The sequence below is a fragment of the Bolinopsis microptera genome, chromosome 7 (assembly GCF_026151205.1).
Source record: "Bolinopsis microptera isolate Bmic1 chromosome 7, MBARI_Bmic_1.0, whole genome shotgun sequence".
NCBI classification, from domain to species: Eukaryota; Metazoa; Ctenophora; class Tentaculata; order Lobata; family Bolinopsidae; genus Bolinopsis; species Bolinopsis microptera.
The window spans coordinates 4,516,037-4,537,257 of NC_087078.1; the positions used below are offsets into that span (position 1 = coordinate 4,516,037).

At 38.8% G+C, this 21,221-nt stretch overlaps 2 protein-coding genes across 2 annotated transcripts in view; both read right to left on the reverse strand.

Moving 5' to 3' along the window:
- Window positions 1-4,650, reverse strand: part of LOC134817710 (exportin-1-like) — a 91,412-nt gene extending 86,762 nt beyond the window's left edge. The window contains exon 1 of the mRNA XM_063826949.1: window positions 4,624-4,650. The gene's annotated coding sequence lies outside the window, so the exon portion shown is untranslated. The remainder of the gene's footprint in view (window positions 1-4,623) is intronic.
- The window catches only part of LOC134817712 (endoplasmic reticulum mannosyl-oligosaccharide 1,2-alpha-mannosidase-like), a 37,457-nt gene continuing 16,992 nt past the window's right edge, over window positions 757-21,221 (reverse strand). Inside the window, exons 9-14 of the mRNA XM_063826951.1 lie at window positions 20,504-20,600; window positions 19,785-19,863; window positions 4,915-5,035; window positions 4,219-4,398; window positions 3,768-3,919; window positions 757-3,610 (exon numbers count right to left, since the gene is read on the reverse strand). Of these exons, the coding sequence (XP_063683021.1) occupies window positions 3,412-3,610; window positions 3,768-3,919; window positions 4,219-4,398; window positions 4,915-5,035; window positions 19,785-19,863; window positions 20,504-20,600 (828 nt within the window). The 3' untranslated portion in view covers window positions 757-3,411. The remainder of the gene's footprint in view (window positions 3,611-3,767; window positions 3,920-4,218; window positions 4,399-4,914; window positions 5,036-19,784; window positions 19,864-20,503; window positions 20,601-21,221) is intronic.

Here is a 21,221-nt window from a genome sequence, read left to right on the forward strand (position 1 = left end):
TAGCGGTCGTTTTCTAATTGATTTCGCAAGCACTAAAATGTGCCCTATAAAAGAACGCTTTTTTGCCAGTACAGCGTCTCCTGTTGCCATGGTAACTTGTTTCAGTGCAGCAGCTCACGTTGCCATGGTAACTTGTTTCCGTGCAGCGTCTCCTGTTGCCATGATAACTTGTTTCAGTGCAGCGTCTCTTGTTGCCATGGTAACTTGATTCAGTGCAGCAGCTCATGTTGCCATGGTAACTTGTTTCAGTGCAGCGTCTAACTTGTTGCTATGGTAACTTGTTTCAGTGCAGCAGCTCCTGTTGCCATGGTAACTTGTTTCAGTGCAGCAGCTCATGTTGCCATGGTAACTTGTTTCAGTGCAGCAGCTCATGTTGCCATGGTAACTTGTTCCTGTACAGCGAGGAACTTGTTGTCATGGTAACTTGTTTCAGTGCAGCAGCTCATGTTGCCATGCCACCATGGTAACTTGTTCCTGTACAGCGAGGAACTTGTTTCAGTGCAGCAGCTCCTGTTGCCATGGTAACTTGTTTCAGTGCAGCAGCTCCTGTTGCCACGGTGACTTGTTTCAGTGCAGCAGCTCATATTGCCATGGTAACTTGTTCCTGTACAGCTAGGAACTTGTTGCCATGGTAACTTGTTTCAGTGCAGCGAGGAACTTGATGCCATGGTAATTGGTAACTTGTTTCAACTACTTGAATTAGTTCTAAAAATTTGGGTTTTCAACATCAAGTAGTTCAATAAAATTCGCAAAATTGTACGTAAGCATTTAAAAAATGTTTATCAAAACCTCAGTTTTAATAATTATTCCAAAACTCCTCTCTTGCGTTCCCTCTTTTCACCGCCACGATCATAAAATCTGGACAGTTGACGAGATGCTCATTTGCTTTAACTAAATAGTTAAATAGTTAAACAGACATAGTTAATATCCTATTAATACCTTACATAGAATCAAAACTGCGATTGAATTGAGCTAAAAATATTGCGAAATTCCAATTATAAAAGTTCCAACCTAATGTCAGGCTACTATTTCTACATTCTATCTACCATTATTTCGTAAGGGTCGTTCACATATTACGTAATCGCTTTTTGGACAATTTGTAACCCCCTCTTCCTCCGTAATCAGTTTTACACATAGCTATCGTGTCAAAATTACACTAGCGTAATCATTTAGAAACCCCCTCCCCCTCGGCTGATTACTTATAGTATGTGGACGACCCTTAAAATAGCTACAGACCTTTTGTTTAGCTTTACCTGGGGACCCCAGGCTATTATATTTATGTTCATAATCTTAATCCGAATGGAGATTTGGCAGAATGACAGGCTGAGCGCCGCCCAGTAAGTTTAGCTGAGTCAATTTTTAGAGTAGAGAAACATTTCAGAAACAATTTCATTAACTTGAAAACTCTTTAAGAACTTATATTATTCTAATACATCTCGTATTGTTGTAATATGTCAGAAACGTGGCCGTCTTTGGTAATCAGGGTACATACCATAACCCTGAGGAACAATACTATGTATTTAATTGATGAAAATGTAGAATGACGAAGGTGCTTATAGTGGTGTTGAGCGTTGTATTAATGGTGCTGACTCTAGATGCAAACCAGACAGGAGGAGGAAGTAGCCAGGTGAGCACTTCATCGTTTAGTGGATAATTAAATTATTTAATAGGGACCAAAACGGACCGACCTAATATCTGAACGGACATAAATAAGAACGCTACTAGTACTAGGGCCAGGGGTACTTAGTTAGATCGGCGAGATGCACTACTGGGCCTCGCCAAGCTGCGAAGAACTGACATCGTCAATTAAGGCCTCCAGCGTCCACATGATGTCCGTTCATGGGTAACAGAACTGTAACTATCCGATAGGCGATGACACAACATAACCTTCAGTTTAAATTCTAACAGTAACCTCTACAAGGTATTGGAAGAACTGATAATTGGAGGAGAAGAGCTGAGAGTGTCAGAACTACAAGATCAGAGTTTGTCAAGGTTCAGAAGACACGAGCTTCAGCTACCTGGTGCCCGGAGAAAGGACCGGTTTCATGCCGCAAAAAAGAGTTATGGACTCTAGCTAATTAGCGGGTTATGGACTCTAGCTAATTAGCGGGTTATGGACTCTAGCTTTTTGCCGGGTTATGGACTCTAGCTAATTGGACAAAAAGAAGATACGGTTGTGTAAAGGGTAACTTTTGAGTTACAGTTTCTAAGAACTTTTTATTGTGGCAGGAAATATACTTGTTAAATAGGAATACATTTTGTAATGTTATCGATAAATAGGAATACATTTTGGGCGAGTAAGATCATTTTGGACCGTTAGACACTTTTTAGTAACTTTTTGGCGAGAACTTACCTGATGACGCCCATACAAGATGTGAAGCTGAATTCAGACTAACAATATTCAACTCTAAAATATTGATTATTTAACTGTATATTTAAATGAAATGAACCAATACGTAAGCAGTCAAACCTATACTTAGTTTCGTTACTTTCTTAAAAATATAAAATATAAGGCATAATTAATGAGGACTGAATACCAATTTGAGGACTGAAGAGAGAGATGAATTGAAACTAAAGTTTTAACGAAAAATATAACAAAAATCTAACTAGACCTTACAATTTCATAAATAATATTCCTATTTGAATATAATAGCTAAAATGATCACAGCTTTGTCAAAACCCTTCGAATAGCAACTTCTAAGACAAGTTTTAGTTATATCTTAAAGTGAATTCAGAATTCTTTAAAAAGAAATAGCAATGACTAAAAAACATTTAATAAACCATTGAGTTAATGTTGATTTGTTCACTCCTCGCCTTTCCCAGCAGGTAAAGTTATAAATTGGTAATTAACCTCTCTCCTGAATATTACAAACCTACCACAAAAAGATGTTAACCCCCAATTATATGATAATGGGGGGGGGGGGGGGGGGGGGGGTAGTTATAACGCATATTGTAGTGTAAAAAGAATACCCCGATCTTTATTAAGATAAAGAACTCCCCGATTAAAAAGATTCTAGTTACCAGATTGTTATAACGCATATTGTAGTGTAAAAAGAATACCCCGATCTTTATTAAGATAAAGAACTCCCCGATTAAAAAGATTCTAGTTACCAGATTGGTCAAACTGATCGTCCTAGAAAAATAAATTAAAGATGGCGTGTTCGGTGTTAAGTTACATTTTTTACGCATTTGAAAAAATATTTAAAAGTAAATCCGTCCTCAAATTATAACATCAAAAAGTCAAACTACAAACTAGAATAAATCGATAATAAATAAATTAGTCTGTAATTGTTCATTCTAAGTCCTAACTAGTTCTGAAGTCTGAAGGGATGAATAATTTATTATTTATCCATTAGACCAACTAATTGTAACTATTGTAACCAAAATAAAGTAAAACCCCGTGTTTTATTTCTATTGTTCTGATTTGTCCCCGAAGTCAGAGGGCCTGATGGGAAAGGGATGTGCCTCAGTGTTAAACACATATCTGCTGAGTGGTATGACGTCATCAGCTCCGTTTATCAGATACAGGTATTTGAGAGTCTCCGCCAGGAAGAACGACTCCATTTCTCCTTTTCTTCGTGATTTATCTGTGTTAATCTTCTCCATCGAACTGAAGGGGACTATTTCAAGACAAAAATAACAATTATTAAAGTAAAACGATCCCGATAGCTAGAATTCGTAAATTGTAAACGAAAATTAGATCTTATAAATATTTGTAACAAAGAATAAGTGCGTTTAAGGTATTATAGTTTCAGGTATTATAGTACCTGTATCCCTTCTCGGAGCGTTTAGCAGATCTCTCTATAGAACTGAAGATGTCCCATGCCCACGCCTGGTATTTGGGCTTCTTAGTCACTCGCCATAATATAAACAGGGATTCTACTGTCTCGGGTCGCAACAAGGAAAATTCGTCATTTCTCTGAGGCATTTTTATACTTAATGAATAAAAAAGTCAGAAACTGGAGGTGATAGTAACATGTAAATATTCACCTACCATGCTGATACTCCTAAATATTTACCTGTAAACCACTCTATAATATTTATAGTATACATATTAGCGACAAGAGAAACGCCATTGTTGGACTTGAGGAGAGTGAGGACTTCTCAAACTACATTAAATCAATTCCTTCTGTAACGTCCTCAATAAATGTAATATATTTTTAGTATTGAAATTAGTTTAAAACTATAATAATATCTGTAGTGTCTCTCTCTACTCACGCTGATAAAGAGTCTAGAGCTAGAGTCGAACTTGATGATCTCCGGAGCTAGGCCTGTTTTAGTATGGTACATCTCCACACAGGTCCTGATGACCTGCTCAGCTAGCTCCAGGTGCCAGGAGGGAGCTCCGTGTAGGGTTCCCAGTGCTAAACTCCCCGGCAGGAAACACACCAGGTGGTCCTGTAAACATAGTGGCAAATCAGATCTGAGCCTCTAAATGATAAGAATACTTGGGAAATCTGGTGGATTCGTGTAGTGTTATTGAGTCTCATGATTTGATAGTTCTTTCATTCAAATTTCTGATCGTTTCTGAATAGACTCAGTGAAGACAGATTCTAATGGAAATAAATATTAATAGCTGAATAACGTAATAACGTATCGAAATTTCTACGTCATACTCGTATTCTCAAATTATTTGTTATATAGTAGTGTTGAAAGTATTAAAACTTTTAAAAAACTTATTAAAACTTTTTAATACTTTCAACACAGTATATATAACAAATAATTTAAGAATATGAGTACGATGAAGAAATGTTGATATGTTATTCAGCTATTTATTTCCATTAGAATCTTTCTTCACTGAGTCTATTCAGAAACAATCAGAAATTTGAATGAAAGAACTATCAATACTTGGGAAATAACGAAACGCTTCATTCGCTTTCAAACACATTAATATTAAAGAGAAAGTGTGCGAACCATTTTGTGGTTTATCTTTCCCGACTCCAGGATTTCAGCAATGTATGTCAGGCCTCTCTTTGATGAGAATACCAATTTATTTTTTATTGACTGGACTGCGGCAATGTATTCTTCTTGGTAGCTGAAAATAGGATTTTTATAAGAAATATTGAACAAAGAAGTCTTAAATCCGGTTCTGACTTTCCTAGCCTATAAACTTTTAAATCGGTCCCAGTTTCAAAAATAACCCATTCTTCGTAAAATGTTTCGATTTTTAATGTCCATCTGAATTTTATACATTGTTTGTATTGGATAATGGCGAGAGGTAAAATAGTAATCTTTTAAATTTAGTATAGAAGGTAAATATTTTATATTATATTCACAATAATTGATGTTGGGGAAAAAGAAAATTCGTCTTCACTTCAGTAAAACGCTCCAGTAAAAACTTCGTAAAAAGAGAAATAAGAAATGTAACCAATAATAAATATTATATTATTTAGTAATGATAAATATTGTTATCAACAAATACACGTTATGTTGTCATTATACAGTCTTTGAGTTTTCAACAAGTCCTTGAGGGCAAGTCTTCAGCAAGTCATTGTTGTCAAGGGAACAGAAAGACCCTATAAAAGTGCAGCGAGGGCGCCCGCAGCGAACATGAGGAATAAGTGAGGACCAAACGCACGACACCCCGCCTCATCATCAGCGTCATTCATGATATTGTCTAAATCGATGTCCAGTTCCTCAGCTTGGCAGCATGCCAGCACCAGAATCAGCACCAGGAGGGTGGAGGAAAGTATCAACTTGTTCATCTCAGCGGTCACCAACTAGGGTAGAATGGGTGGGTTCAACTACAAGTGAAATATGAAACTTACAAAATATGATACACTAAAACAATCGGTGGACAAAACAAATAATGAGGTTCAAAACCAAGCTGATACATACAATAATCTTTAAGACAACGACAAAAGTGAAACAAGCTGAACTGCTGCGAGAAGGGAAATGAGCCAACAAATGAAGCAGAGTAGGCATCCCAAGTAATGCAGTGGAAGCTTTTTAAGTTCATGTTTACCACGTCAAATAGAGGATTTCTCAGCGTCAACAAAATAATTCTCTGCTGTCAAGTTGTGATGGGTACTGTTAAAAGTCTGTTGAGGTTATGATAATGAGTCACGGTAATTGTTCCAAATATTTGCCCCTTTTCCAGGAGAACCCCGCCAACTTCTCGCTAAATGAACCAGCTAAAGAATTACAGGCAAGTTGCGAGGAAGAGTAGGTCCGGTACAGGAAACCTCACTATTTAGTAAATATGTTCGGAATCCGGTAAACGGACTAATCAAGGTCTTGTGAGCGTGGCCGGCAGCGTGGCCGGCACCGTTCTCTTCTTCAAGAAGAAAACATTATGTTTCAGGTGGGATCGTTTACAGTTGATTACAGTTGTTACCATGGTTACAGTTGATTCTACTGATGGCGCCTCCTTAGTTCAGTAGTACACATTAGTGGATAACATATATTGCAACAATGCCACACATGATCACAATATCAGACTAGTTCATAGTTCCTTCAGAGTTTTCTTAATAGTTTCAGGACATCTACAAATCATCTACAGAGCAGCTTCTACACTTGTCAACTTATTCAGTTTAGAAGTCGTGACAGCTTTAACCACCTGATAATTGATGAAGTGGGCAGGAACGCTAGCGGAGTAGCGGCTAGCTAGTATACCAGCTAGTAACAATGTGTCAAATTTATAGTTGAGGGAGTTTATAATTACCAGTAATTATACACATATCACAGTCTACTTACCTACCAACTAACTGAAGAAATCCATTATTACTGAACAGTATTCTCCATCACTTTAATGATAGATTACACGGATAAGTAATATTAATTTCTTCAGTTGATTACTTTATAATAAATGAAAGGTTTCTCAACAATTCGTAAATGACAGGAAATACCAGTCTCCAAACAATTGCCCCTACCCGGCTTCACATTTCCAGCCAAACAAATTCTATTTAGTAAATATAAAAGAATGTACCTTACGAGACATATCTAAATGGCTCGAAGGTCGGTGGTTTTTCGAAAAAAAGCACCATATTTTCGGACTAAAAAAATGTAGGTCACCGTCATTATTTTCCCTAAATTATTTTTCACGTATTTTCCTTAATTATGAATTTATCGATTTACTATCAATATAGTAAGTTATAAATATGATTCATCAAACAAATGAACACTATTATTCTATCAGAATTGCTTTAAAAATGACTTTCGACACGTTCCATCAAAAGTAAGCAAGCTCTGGCCTCAGTCACTACTTTATTGGCCACGGCGGCGAAATTTCGAGAGTAGTGGAAGATAACAGACACCGTCGGTCTTCTATACCGTCTGGAGGATTAGAAGTTACTTTCAAAGGCTCCGGAGAAATTTACAAGATGAAACAGCTGGCCAGAGAAGATTTCTGTATTTAATTTTCTCAAATATTAGGCTTCATTTTTGTAGAATAAGGAGATTAAAAAAATCCCCAAATACAATGATTTAATTTGGGGTACGAAATTTGGTGGTTTTCGGAAACAATTCCCATATTTTCGTTCCCAAATCATTTAGGTCACCGGAATTATTATATGTCGTTCATAAATATGTCTCGTAAGGTATTAAGTATTACTATTGGATACTCCGAATTAAATTTACTATAATGCGGCCGGTTTTGACTAAGCGAGTTCATACTTTTGCACCGTTTTAACCTTTGCACCGTTTATGCTTTTGCATTTCAACTGCGATAATGAAGGCTGTAGGCCTGGGTTACACTAGTGTTATAATAATGGTGTTATTTCCTTTATTGGCACTAAAGTGTTCTACTTGAGATCAAGGAGCAGGGTAAAGAACAAATGAAACAAAGTTCAAATGATAAGTTCAACTTTAAGTTGCAAACTACTACTGCAGCAATCGTTAGGAACTTAAACTAGATCTAAAATATTTTCTCAAAAGTCAGTCTGCTCCTTCATAAGATTGACCATATTGATGGGTTTGGTAAACTCAGCAACAGTGTATTATCAGAAATGCTATACGAGAATGCTGAGGATGGCATTTAACATGGTCAGAGCGGCAGACTAACGACAAGGTGTATCCATTACTCATGAGAGCGTCTGATAAGATAGGTGAACGGAGGATGAGGCTCGCTGGTCATCTCGCCAGACATGACGAGCTTCTGACCCATCAGCTTCTCCTCTGGGAACTCCTTCACGGACATCGTCGTAGGGGGAAGACCATACATCACCTATATAGACATCTTGAGGAGGGACACGGGGCTTGACGACAGCAAGGAGATAAACAAGCTCATGGCCATGCTGGATAAAGATTTGGAGAAAAATTATATCTGCTCGGACATTGAAGCCGCCCTAAGACAGTAAGTCAGTGTACCCTGCTGTAGTGCTGTGCATTGTTTTTTCTATTGTAAAACAATTAATTAACACGGTGTTAGTAGCACCAATAAATTAAAATATTCTACAACCTATCAAAATCTTTTACACCCTTAGTATCAAAACATAACTTGTGTATTATTTGAAGAATTCCCAAATTTTCGATCCTGCTGTGGGGATTGTCGTCTATCAATTTAAGGCGGCTATTTATTTTGCCGGCCCAAATTCCAATCTCTTAGCGATCCTGCAGCACAGTTCTATGGATTGATCTGGGAAGCATTTTAGGATCTTATCCTTTGGGAGTCCCTCTAAGAAAAATGTTTTCCATGAAGATTCTCTAAGAGCCATTATCAGGAGAAATGACCCCGTTACTTTGACAAAGACATGACAGTTGCCCAATCGGTCACTAATAATTATAGTGGTAGCGCGCAGCTCACTAACTTCTCATTCTGGGAAACTGGATACCAAATAAGATCCTTTCATCAGAATAATGTTACCGCGCGTCATTAACAATTATTCGCGCTTTTTCGTGGACTAGAGCGCACATTTTATGATGTGCATTACGCGGGGTGTGACGGGAAGGAATTCATATTACATTCACAAGTAGAATTAAGAACTATAACATATATTAGCACTTATTTAACAGAGCAACTCAATCTCAAGGTGACCACGAAATGATTAGTGTATTCTTATTTATAGCGACGATTAAATATTTTGGCTATAGCGATCCGTGCCGCCCTGCAAAGCAAATTGATATTAAGATAATTAGCGATAAATAATACTTTTAGGAAACTTTAGAAGGTAAAATGATCATGAACGGCTATTATTTTACACATTGTAGATAAGTAGACTCGTCACGTACCGCTAATGAGATGTCAATCGGTTATAATTATCTAATTAATTAATAATGCTGTATAGAAAGTTAGTGGCTAGTGAGTCTACTGAATATTGTCACCCTCAGGGCTCCGTATTATAAAGAGTGTATATCCCAACACCACTAGCACCCCTAGAATAATGTAGGCTAATATTCTCTTAGAATTAAACAAGGAACTGAAACCGAGGGGTTCCGTTCAGGCCCTTCACACTTTGTTTCTGTCTAGTTCTAATGTACCGTCACAATAGTGACTTTAATATAATAACATTCTTACACGTCATTTGGGAGGGAGTTGAAATGTTACACAAGATAACACAGGACTACAATTATAATATAATAACTTACACACTTAACAGTTTAATGATATTACGCCCTATTATCTAATTACATGTTGAATGATATTCAGTGCATGGTAACACAAACATTACACACACGCCAACATTACAAGTTACACGATTCCTAACCAATAGTTATTAAACCTCTCCCTTTCCTCTCCCTCTCCCTCTCCCTCTCCCTCTCCCTCTCCGAGAGAGAGAGAGAGAGAGAGAGAGAGAGAGAGAGAGAGAGAGAGAGAGAGAGAGAGAGAGAGAGAGAGAGAGAGAGAGAGAGAGAGAGAGAGAGAGAGAGAGAGGGAGGGAGGGAGGGAGGGAGGGAGGGAGGGAGAGAGAGAGAGAGAGAGAGAGAGGGAGGGAGGGAGGGAGGGAGGGAGGGAGGGAGGGAGGGAGGGAGGGAGGGAGGGGGAGGGAGGGAGGGAGGGAGGGAGGGAGGGAGGGGAGAGAGAGAGAGAGAGAGAGAGAGAGAGAGAGAGAGAGAGAGAGAGAGAGAGAGAGAGAGAGAGAGAGAGAGAGAGAGAGAGAGAGAGAGAGAGAGAGAGAGAGAGAGAGAGAGAGAGAGAGAGAGAGAGTGAGAGAGAGAGAGAGAGAGAGAGAGTGTGTGTAACCACATTAAAATAAGGACCAGTGTAAGATATTGAGTGAACAAAGGGCCAATTATATATATATACACACTACAGTAAAAACAGAGTAGGGCCGGGTGACGGGTGTCTCGATATCAGGCTGCCAACAATTATTATAGCTATAGAGTAGGACCTGGTGTCTCGATAATAAAGTCAATTGAATTGGATGTTAGACTTAATGATACTGATAGTGTGAATCCTTACCAGGGACGGGTGTGAACCACTAGTGCCCTAGAGAAGTATATATAAAGTAGCAGGGTGGTAATTGTATGGGTTCACGTCTTGATCACATCTGATTAGATGCATATTACTCAACATTTGCGTGGTCAACATGAATACGGTGTTCAAATTATGTTCAAATAATTCAGTTTAGGTTACAATTTGAATATTGTGGTCTCGGTAAAATCTTCCTAGTCCCTATATTTGTCTTCTTCGTCCGACTCAATTTCATTGTCTCTGGGATCTCTGTGTAGACTGCTGGGGGGGGGGGGGGGGGGGGGGTTGGTTGGGGGTGGTGACGGGGGCAGTGTGGAGGGGGAGGGGAGGGAGGTGTGGTACTGAATATCATTTAGTGGGACCGGATCTAGTAGTGATTTCGTAGTTTAATGCTCTCAAATTGTAATTTCATCTCGAGTTAAGCTGCAGCTTCGCCCTATTATCTCCCACAACGCTTTTGGCTGTTGGACGCTCACTTGCAAGCTGTCTAGTTGAGGATATAGATTGTGGTTCTCACTTGTAAGCTGTCTAGTTGAGGATATAGATTGTGGTTCTCACTTGAAAGCTGCCTAGTTGAGGATATAGATTGTGGTTCTCACTTGCTAGCTGTCTAGTTGAGGATATAGATTGTGGTTCTCACTTGCAAGCAGCCTAGTTGAGGATATAGATTGTGGTTCTCATTTGCAAGCTGCCTAGTTGAGTATATAGATTGTGGTTCTCACTTGTACGCTGCCTAGTTGATTGATTGATTGATTGATTGAAAGCCCCTCGTAAGGGGGTCGTCTCTTATGGACTAATTTATTGATTACAATCATAATAAGTTAAAAATAAAGACCCCAATGGGCACTCCTGAAAACATAACTACTAGAAAATATATCAAAACTAAATAGAAAAATAAACTGACGACAAATGTGATAAAATCGCAACAAACTGCAATAGATCCCAGTTCATTTTGTAACGGAGTTTTATATTAACAGGAAACGATGTAACAGAGTCGATATATTTTAATGTTGCCATGGGGTGGCAAGTCCCCATACATCGTGGTCCGGTAGTTTCATTGCGTCCTAATATAGTGAGGATATAGATTGTGGTTCTTACTTGCAAGCTGCCTAGTTGAGGATATAGATTGTGATTCTCACTTGCAAGCTGCCTAGTTGAGGATATAGATTGTGATTCTCACTTGTAAGCTGCCTAGTTGAGGATATAATAGATTGTGATTCTCACTTGCAAGCAGCCTAGTTGAAGATATAGATTGTGGTTCTCACTTGCAAGCAGCCTAGTTGAGGATATAGATTGTGATTCTCACTTGCAAGCTGCCTAGTTGAAGATATAGATTGTGGTTATCACTTGCAAGCTGCCTAGTTTCAAGGATATAGATTGTGGTTATCACTTGCAAGCTGCCTAGTTGAGGATATAGATTGTGGTTCTCACTTGCAAGCTGCCTAGTTTCAAGGATATAGATTGTGGTTCTCACTTGCAAGCTGCCTAGTTGAGGATATAGATTATAGATTGTGGCTCGGTTCTCACTTGCAACTTTGCAAGCTGCCTAGTCGAGGATATAGACTGTGGTTCTCACTTGCAAGCTGCCTAGTTAAGGATATAGATTGTGGTTCTCACTTGCAAGCTGCCTAGTTGAGGATATAGATTGTGGTTCTCACTTGTAAGCTGCCTAGTCGAGGATATAGACTGTGGTTCTCACTTGCAAGCTGCCTAGTTAAGGATATAGATTGTGGTTCTCACTTGCAAGCTGCCTAGTTGAGGATATAGATTTTGGTTCTCACTTGCTAGCTGTCTATTTGAGGATATAGATTGTTGTCCTTTCTTCAGAGGTCAAGAGGACTTGAAATGATTACGGTCAATTTTGACCATGTAAAATGGTCAAACATATGTTGTACCAGGTACCTATGTACAAAACGGAAGCAAACCCATAAAATTAAGATATGTGGTTATATCTTGGGGTTGGTGTTATCATGGAATTTGTGATACTGTTATCTGAAGAGTAGTTCTAGAATTGCAACTCCCTAAATAGCCAATATCAGCTGTTTAGTGTACGGATGGTGTTTCCCTTAAATTCTTCTTATTTCTAAGCTTTCCTTTTAATTTTGAGGAATCGTTTAAAGCACTAGATACCTTATTGGACATAATCATCACGGACATTACTTTCACGCTGAAGACCTTAGCGTGAATAATTATGTCCGTGAAAATAATGTCTGTTGCATTAAGGTCCGTGAATAATAAAGTCCGGTAATTATTTCCATTAATTTTAGTGTGTGTCCCTACATATGAGTAGATATGTGTGTAGCCGATTACTATATTAGCTTATTAGACATTAATATAATAGGACAAATATAATCACTCGTCAGTCACATTCACTCTGTATTCAATTTAGGGGGGGGGGGGGGGGGGGGGGGTCCACGTTAAAAAAAGTTAAAAAAGTTAAACTAATTAATGTTAAATTTCAAAATTCAGGCTTAGAAAGTTTAACTTTTTTAACATAAATTCAAATTTGGGTTGAAATTGCAATGGAGTGAATATTCTAGACTAGTTTACTTTTAGGTCATGCGTTGGTATTTTTGTTCATTAGTCATTACATGTAGGAATATAGGAATGCCCATGACAAGAGTAAAACAGTCATATAACATAGGTACAACCGATAAATAATTGATACATTTGATCATTACAATAATAAATTATAATTCATAGAAATATAAACAGCTGATTCATAAATAATTTTTTTTTAAACAACAGATTCCATTCACAGTGTCAACACTGAAAATAGGGCTATGATAATCTATATCATTAAATCTAGTGATACTAATCGTAATGAATTAATAACTGAATAAAATTCTAATGATGTTTCATAAAAGTTATCGCTTACACAAAGAGTCACTGTGTCACGATATTATATTACAAAATTTAAAATAGTGTCTAATGATATTTCATAAAAGTTATCGCTCAAACAATGAGTCAATTTGTCACGATATTATATTACAAAGTTAAAAAGAGTCACGTCTAATGATGTTTCAATGTAAAAGTTATCGCTCAAACAATTTGTCAATATATTATATTACAAAATTAAAAAACAGTGTCAATGAAGTAAAAATTTTACAGGTGTTACTGTAATAACGTAAATAAAAGAACTTGAGGTTCTAATTTGAAGTTACTTATATCATTTAACCTGAATATAAAAGTCTATCATTAAAATAATTTTCACTATAGTGCAGCCGAGTCCTTATCGTCGTTCATATATTTTAGAACTTCACTTGTAATACGATTAACATCATACGGTTGAGGAATCTTCATTATATCACGACATACATCATTATTCAGTAATGAAAATAGATGTTCCTCAATAATCTCTTCCTCGGACATTCCTGATGTCCCAAGACTAGGGAGGCTACCTCTTATGGCCAAACAACTGGCTAAAAAAGCACAAATCCTTCAGTACTGATCCTGAGATCGCTGAACTGTCACTTGAACGCAAGCAGCTGATGATTGCGAATATGCAGAACAAATTCCCGACCAACAGGAAGCATGTCAAGACCAACATCAACCAGCTGAGACGTAAGATTACAAAGAGACTCAGAGATATCAACAACCGCAGTGCTGACACACTCGTCGAAGAGGTAAACAACACAGACGACGCCCGGAGATACTTTGGAGCCTCTAAGATACTCGCCAAAGGATATGTTAGACCAGCTCTAACCGTCCACAACCCTGCTGGGAATATCGCAGGTACTAATGAGGAGAAAGCGAGGATTATTAAGGAGTACTTTGAAGCTGAGTTCAACGACGCTGATGAGCCTACCCTTCCTGCCTTCCTTGACCCCCCATCTAGCCTTAACAGTCCCATCACCGTTGCAGAGATAGAGAGAGCCATCAGTAAACTCAAGTCTGGTAAAGCAGTGGGTATTGATAAAGTTCCTGGCGAGGTCATGAAAGCCCTGAACAACCCCCTCCTTCATGAAGAGCTGGCTAATGTGTTCAACGAGTCTTTCGAGAAAAACATTCACATTGAAGCAATAGGAGCAGGCATCCTCACACCACTGGCTAAGCCTGGTAAAACTCGTGGCCCAGTTAAGTCGATACGACCATTGCAATTGACCCTGCTGAATGTTTCTAGAAAGATCCTGTCACTGATAGTGCTAAACAGAATAGAGAGAGCTGTGGACAACTTCACCGGACCGTTCCAAGCTGCCTACAAAGCTGGCAGGAGCTGTGCCGACCTAGTTTGGGCACAGAGCATGCTCATATCTGTAGTAATGAAGAAGGAGTTTGAATGGAACAAAGTGAGTATCGACATGTCAGCTGCCTTCAATACCATCCGCAGAGGTACAACAATCAGACTACTAGAAGCTGCAGGATGCTCCAGAGACGACCTGAGGCTTGTACAATACCTCATGGCTAACACCACTCTAGTAGTCAGAGTGTGTTCTACTGACTCAGAGATGTTCTCTTTCAACATAGGAGCCTCCCAAGGAGACAGCACAGCTGGTAAATTGTTTACCCTCAATCTAGCTGGAGCTGTAGTGCACATAAGAGCAGTCCTCCCCTCAAGACCCAACCCTCCTATAGCCGATAACCACATGCCTCTTGAGTCCGGCTATTCAGACGATTTAGAGGAGATTGGTGAAGATATGGAGGAGTTACAGGATATCTTTCAGATCTCCAAGAATATTCTCAGTGAATGGAGTCTCTTTGTCAATGACACAAAGACAAAGTTTACCAGAGTGTATTTAGAAGAAGTTGGTGCCTGTGACGAGTGGGATAATGAACTAAAGAACTAAGAGGAAAAGAGGAGTGGAGAAACGAGACGCTTCTTGGTACTAAGCTTGGATCAGAGCAGGATGTTACTAATATGTAGAATAAACAAAGCTAACTCTGCCTTCTGGTCATTTGACAAGCTGTGGTGTCATGGATCAGAGAGGAGTCAGATAACTGAGAAGAGAAAGATCAAACTCTACGACTCACTAGTAGTATCAGTGCTCCTGTACAACTGCTGCTGCTGGGCCGTACCTCAGCATGTTCTAGAGTCTGTAGATGTTCTTCAGAGGAAGCACCTCAAGCGCATCCTACACATATATTGGCCTAGCTCAATATCTAACAAGGCCCTCTACGCTCGTACCCAGACCAGGCCCCTTTCCGAGAGAGTGGAAAAGGCACGGTTGACAATGCTAGGTCATGTTCTACGCAGTGACAACGACACACCTGCCTACCAGTCTCTGTTATTTGCTACACTAGGATGTCAAACACTAAAGGGACGAGTGGGTAGACACAGGAGTAATTTGTATGATATTATTATGAAAAAGGACCTATTTAAGAGACAAATTTATTTTAAAAATGAAGATGATTTTACCAACTTAGTGAACTTAGCAAGAGATAGAGTAGAATGGAGGAGTTTATTTACTTTGAGACATATTGAACGAATGAGTCTTCGTAAGCGTAAATAGGCCAGCACTTTGCTGAGCCTCTTTAGGTGCTCTTTTGTTTATAGATGTTATTATATTATATAACTGGCTAAATGGCTCTTTAGATTATGAGAGCATCTATGTTTTGAAACAGAACTTCGATCTGGTTGTTTCACTTTCACACACCCCAATAGGTTCTTTACCTGCTTTAAGACTTCAGGGACTTCATTTTCAATATCTTCCGCGCTATCAATTACATTTAGATATTTCTTTGAATCCTGATTATTTTTTATTTCATTCAACGATCTATGCACAAGTTCCTCATCGTCACAACTTTTCAAATTGCTTGGACCTAGTGATCTAGTTAACTCTAGCATTACCGCAATGTGGGAAATAAAGGCAAAAGAATGCTTCCCTGTCACATTTGCATGGACATAATTAGTAGACAGCTTTCCTTGTATTTTTGGAATAGATTGAATAGTTTCCGATGACAAGATTGGTTTCACTCTAGCTATTGGGCATGGCTGATGCACAGTATTCTGCACCACATCATCTGTACTCTTTGTTCCATTCTGACATTCCGGGGTAGGTAAAATACTCATCATCCGACGACGTCTTTTCTTAGATTTTAGTCTTAATACCCGCTCCATGGATCGCACAATTGATAACGTAGGACACCTGGATTTTTTTCCTCCGAAAATATTGTATATATTCTGTAGGCAAGCTTCCTCTAAAGAACACCCAAGTCTGAATAAAACCCGTTGAATTGCTTTGGCCTTGATAATCTGGCCAGGTACCATGTCGTTACACTTCCACAATTCAATTTCAAAATTCGTCCTGACCGTGCATCTATCTTTAATCGTTTCGGCATCGAACGCCTTTCTTCCGGATTTCTCCTTACAAAGTTTGTTTTTCGGCGTGGAAGTGCCATCTTCTGTGGCGAATCTTGTAGAAAGTTTGTTTAAAACAGTCTCTTTCTTCGCAATCACAGGCTTATCACCTTTTCCATCGTGTACTGGCAGTCTAATTGTACTCAGAGAACTTGTTGGAGGAGTATTTCTATAGTTCAATTTGTCCCGATTTCCCTGCTGATTCTCATTCTTGATTGCAGTTCCACCTTCAATGAGTCGTGTAGACAACTTGTTAAGTGCTGTTTCCTTCTTTGAATTTAACACTTTCTTGCTGCTGTTTATCTTATCAACATCAATTGGTCGTCCAATTGTGAATTTAGAATTGTCTACTGTGGGAGTTCTCGTGGTTAAATTATCAGTGTTAGCCCGCAAATGCTCCTTCTTCTTCAGACCCGTCGATGAAGATTTATCCATAATCGTCAATTTGCTTTGCACCGTCGGTTTCTTAATCTTTGGAATCCTAAAAGTAGGGACAGCTCTCCTCTTGAATGAGTTGCTTGTTATTATCGCAGTAGTGATAACATCAGCAGATGATTCGTCTTCAGAATCATATTGAGTTCTAGGTTTTGATGAATCAGCAGCCCTTTTTGAAGTGTTGACAACAACTGATACGTCCTCAGTAGATGGTTCGGGTACAGGGAAATTACAGCTGGAGGAAGCTCCGGAGTATCAATACCTGATGATGTGTTCTCAGTAGATGGTTCGGGTACAGGGATTACAGCTACAGGAACCCTTCAAGCGAATGAGCGACTCTCCTGATGCCTTCGCTAAATTGCAACGTAAACATCTGTCGTATGTGAGACTTTCCATAACCCTTCCGCACTTACACCGCCAAGCCATATTCTTTTTTCGTATTATATGAATGATTATATTAGTAAATTATACAATTATGTGTATATATAGATACTAGCTGTTTTTTTTTGTAGAGTTATCAAATCAGTTACAACTACAGAAAACAATTGCAAGAGCGAGGTACTAATAGTACTAAAGGTCAACACTCATAATTGAGTTTAATTTGGGTAATTATGTAATTTATGTTAAAAAAGTTAAAAAAGTTAAAGTAATTAATGTTAAATTCCAAAATCTCGATCTTAGAATTTAACTTTTTTAACGTGGACCCCCCCCCCCAATTTACATAACAATAAGTTAAAGTACTTAAGGGGGGGGGGGGGGGGGGGGGCCAATGGATATTTTTTTGCGAAACTTGATTTCGAGATAGCAGTTGACCAACAAACTAAGACCAGTGACCGAACTTTTGAGGGGGTCCCGGACCCCAACCGCCAAACGGTGCCCGCGGGGCAGCCACGCCCATATTTGGTCCAAATTAGGCCCAATTTAGCCAAATACCCTGAACATGCCCAAAACCCAAATTTTAGGTGCTCTACTTGTAGCTAGTGGTCTCCTGAACTCGTATATGAAATTTCATCAAGATTGGACAAAAAATGACTGAGTTATGAGCCAAAAACCATATGCCCATATTTGGGCATACGCACCAAATTTGGTAGATTTCGTCCCATAAATTGGTCAAATATCAATATTTTCCACTGAAACTTACTTTATATGAAAGGTAAGCCTAAACTACATATTCTCTGTAAGTTATAGCTTTATATCTGTTTAAATGTGGATACTAAGGCGAAAAGACCACAAAAAAAGAACTAAATTGCCCATATTATATCTTGGTTCGCGATATTCGCGGAATTGATCTCATTAAAATTGTAACAACTCGATCAGTTTTCAAAATTTTTCGGAATCGACTCGAAATCGTATTTCCACCTTAGTTTGAGAACAAATTTTTGATTAAGGCCTCAAAAAAAATTTGGCGGCCAAATTCTGAATTTCTCCGGGAAAATTTTGGAATTTGGCCGCCAATTTTTTTTGGAGGCCTAAATCAAAAATCTGTTCTCAAACTAAGGTGGAAATGCGATTTCGAGTCGATTCCAAAAATTTTATGGAAAAATTTTGAAAACTGATCGAGTTGTTGCAATTTTAATGAGATCAATTCCGCGAATATCGCGAACCAAGATATGGGCAATTTAGTTCATTTTTTGTGGTCTTTTCGCCTTAGTATCCACATTTAAACAGATATAAAGCTATAACTTACAGAGAATATGTAGTTTAGGCTTACCTTTCATATAAAGTAAGTTTCAGTGGAAAATATTGATATTTGACCAATTTATGGGACGAAAACTACCAAATTTGGTGCGTATGCCCAAATATGGGCATATGGTTTTTGGCTCATAACTCAGTCATTTTTTGTCCAATCTTGATGAAATTTCATATACGAGTTCAGGAGACTACTAGCTACAAGTAGAGCACCTAAAATTTGGGTTTTGGGCATGTTCAGGGTATTTGGCTAAATTGGGCCTAATTTGGACCGAATATGGGAGTGGCTGCCCCGCGGGCACCGTTTGGCGGTTGGGGTCCGGGACGCCCTCAAAAGTTTGGTCACTGGTTCTAGTTTGTTGGTCAACTGCTATCTCGAAATCAAGTTTCACAAAAAAATATCCATTGGCCCCCCCCCCCCCCCCCCCCCCCCCCCCCCCCCCCCCCCCCTTAAGTTATAACACCATGATCACTATGACTTTGGTTCGAGTTCAGAAAAAGAGTAAAACACTTATTAAAAAATTACCAAAAATTTCACAGTTTTTTGGACATTTTTGGGCGGTCATGAGCGTGAATACTAAATAATTATGTCCGTGAAAAATTTGGTCCGTGAAAAACTTGTCCGTGCCAATTATGTCCGATAAGGTAGTCTACTTTATTACTAGCCAAGTTCAAAACTAGAATTCAACCTTAAAATAAACCAATTTATTGGTTTATTTTAAACCAGTTAAAGATAATAATAATATGTTTTGCTGAAACTACATACAGTATTATATAGCAACAATATACGATGTATTGTTGGTATAATTTTATATGTAATATTATTTTACCAAGAGTTATCACGGGAACGGGGTTGGGTAATATTCTATTGGTGTTATACTGAAATATCATGGCAGGATAAACTCTCGTAACCTGAAATCCTGGCTTAGTCCCAGGGGATGCTAAAAACAGTAAATACCTTATCTCTCCAGTCTGTATCCACTGTTTGGGGATGCTAAAAACAGTAAATACCTTATCTCTCCAGTCTGTATCCACTGTTTGAGCAGGTACTCGTAGTAACTGTCACCTCGAGCTCCCAGCGTCAGCGTTCCTGGAACATTGCTCATTATTATTTATTAGTAGTAGTGTGTATCTACTAACTAGAGCTGGCCGCTTCACAGTTTTATAGAGCAAATGTTTCATTAAAACCAATATAATATATCGAGCCTATCGAGCCTTATTGCAGAGCTTTTCCTTGACAGAGTGTAGGTAAGTTAGTAAGTAGTACCTGTCTATAAAGCACAGACCCAGGTACCAGCCTCCCTTATGGACTGAGCACTACAGCACTACTAGTAGTGACTACTACAGCACTACTACACCACGTCATATTTAAGTGTTCATTAAAACCGCAGATTTAGATATTTTACTATAATATTCGTGTCCAAAGTTCGCATTTTATTGTTTTAATGCTCCAAAATTGTGCAGCTGTTGATACTGTCTTAAAGATCAATGGAAAGAAAATAGCTACAGGTTACTAATTGCAATAAATGGGGAAATGGGCGGTTTCCAGACTCCTTATTTCGACGGTGATGTAACCTGCGAGGCTGTGATGTAACCTGTAAACATATTCCAGGAAGGTATTTTAACTAATCTGTCTATTTAAGACAGATCCGGCTATTGACGGCAGACAACTTTAGACACAAACCTGATGTTTTAGTTTAGAAGACACAAATGTAATAATAATATCTAACCTGATGTTTTGCCGCTGTTGACATCCACATAGATCCTTGGTAAATGATCAGCAGGTACTTTGTTCAGAACTGTAGACATAGCTCGATCAGTTGCCTCCTGAAATTATAACTCGGTCAGTTGCCTCCTGAAATTATAGCTCGATCAGTTGCCTCCTGAAATTATAACTCGGTCAGTTGCCTCCTGAAATTATAGCTCGATCAGTTGCCTCCTGAAATTATAGCTCGGTCCAGTTGCCTCCTGAAATTATAGCTCGATCAGTTGCCTCCTGAAATTATAGCTCGGTCAGTTGCCTCCTGAAATTATAGCTCGGTCAGTTGCCTCCTGAAATTATAGCTCGGTCAGTTGCCTCCTGAAATTATAGCTCGGTCAGTTGCCTCCTGAAATTATAGCTCGGTCAGTTGCCTCCAGAAATTATAACTCGGTCAGTTGCCTCCTGAAATTATAGCTCGGTCAGTTGCCTCCTGAAATTATAGCTCGGTCAGTTGCCTCCTGAAATTATAGATCGGTCAGTTGCCTCCTGAAATTATAGATCGGTCAGTTGCCTCCTGAAATTATAGCTCGGTCAGTTGCCTCCTGAAATTATAGATCGGTCAGTTGCCTCCTGAAATTATAGATCGGTCAGTTACCTCCTGAAATCATAGCTCGGTCAGTTACCTCTAAAACTACTATATGTATATAGTGTGTAGTGTGTACACTGACTTGATTAATAGATCCAGT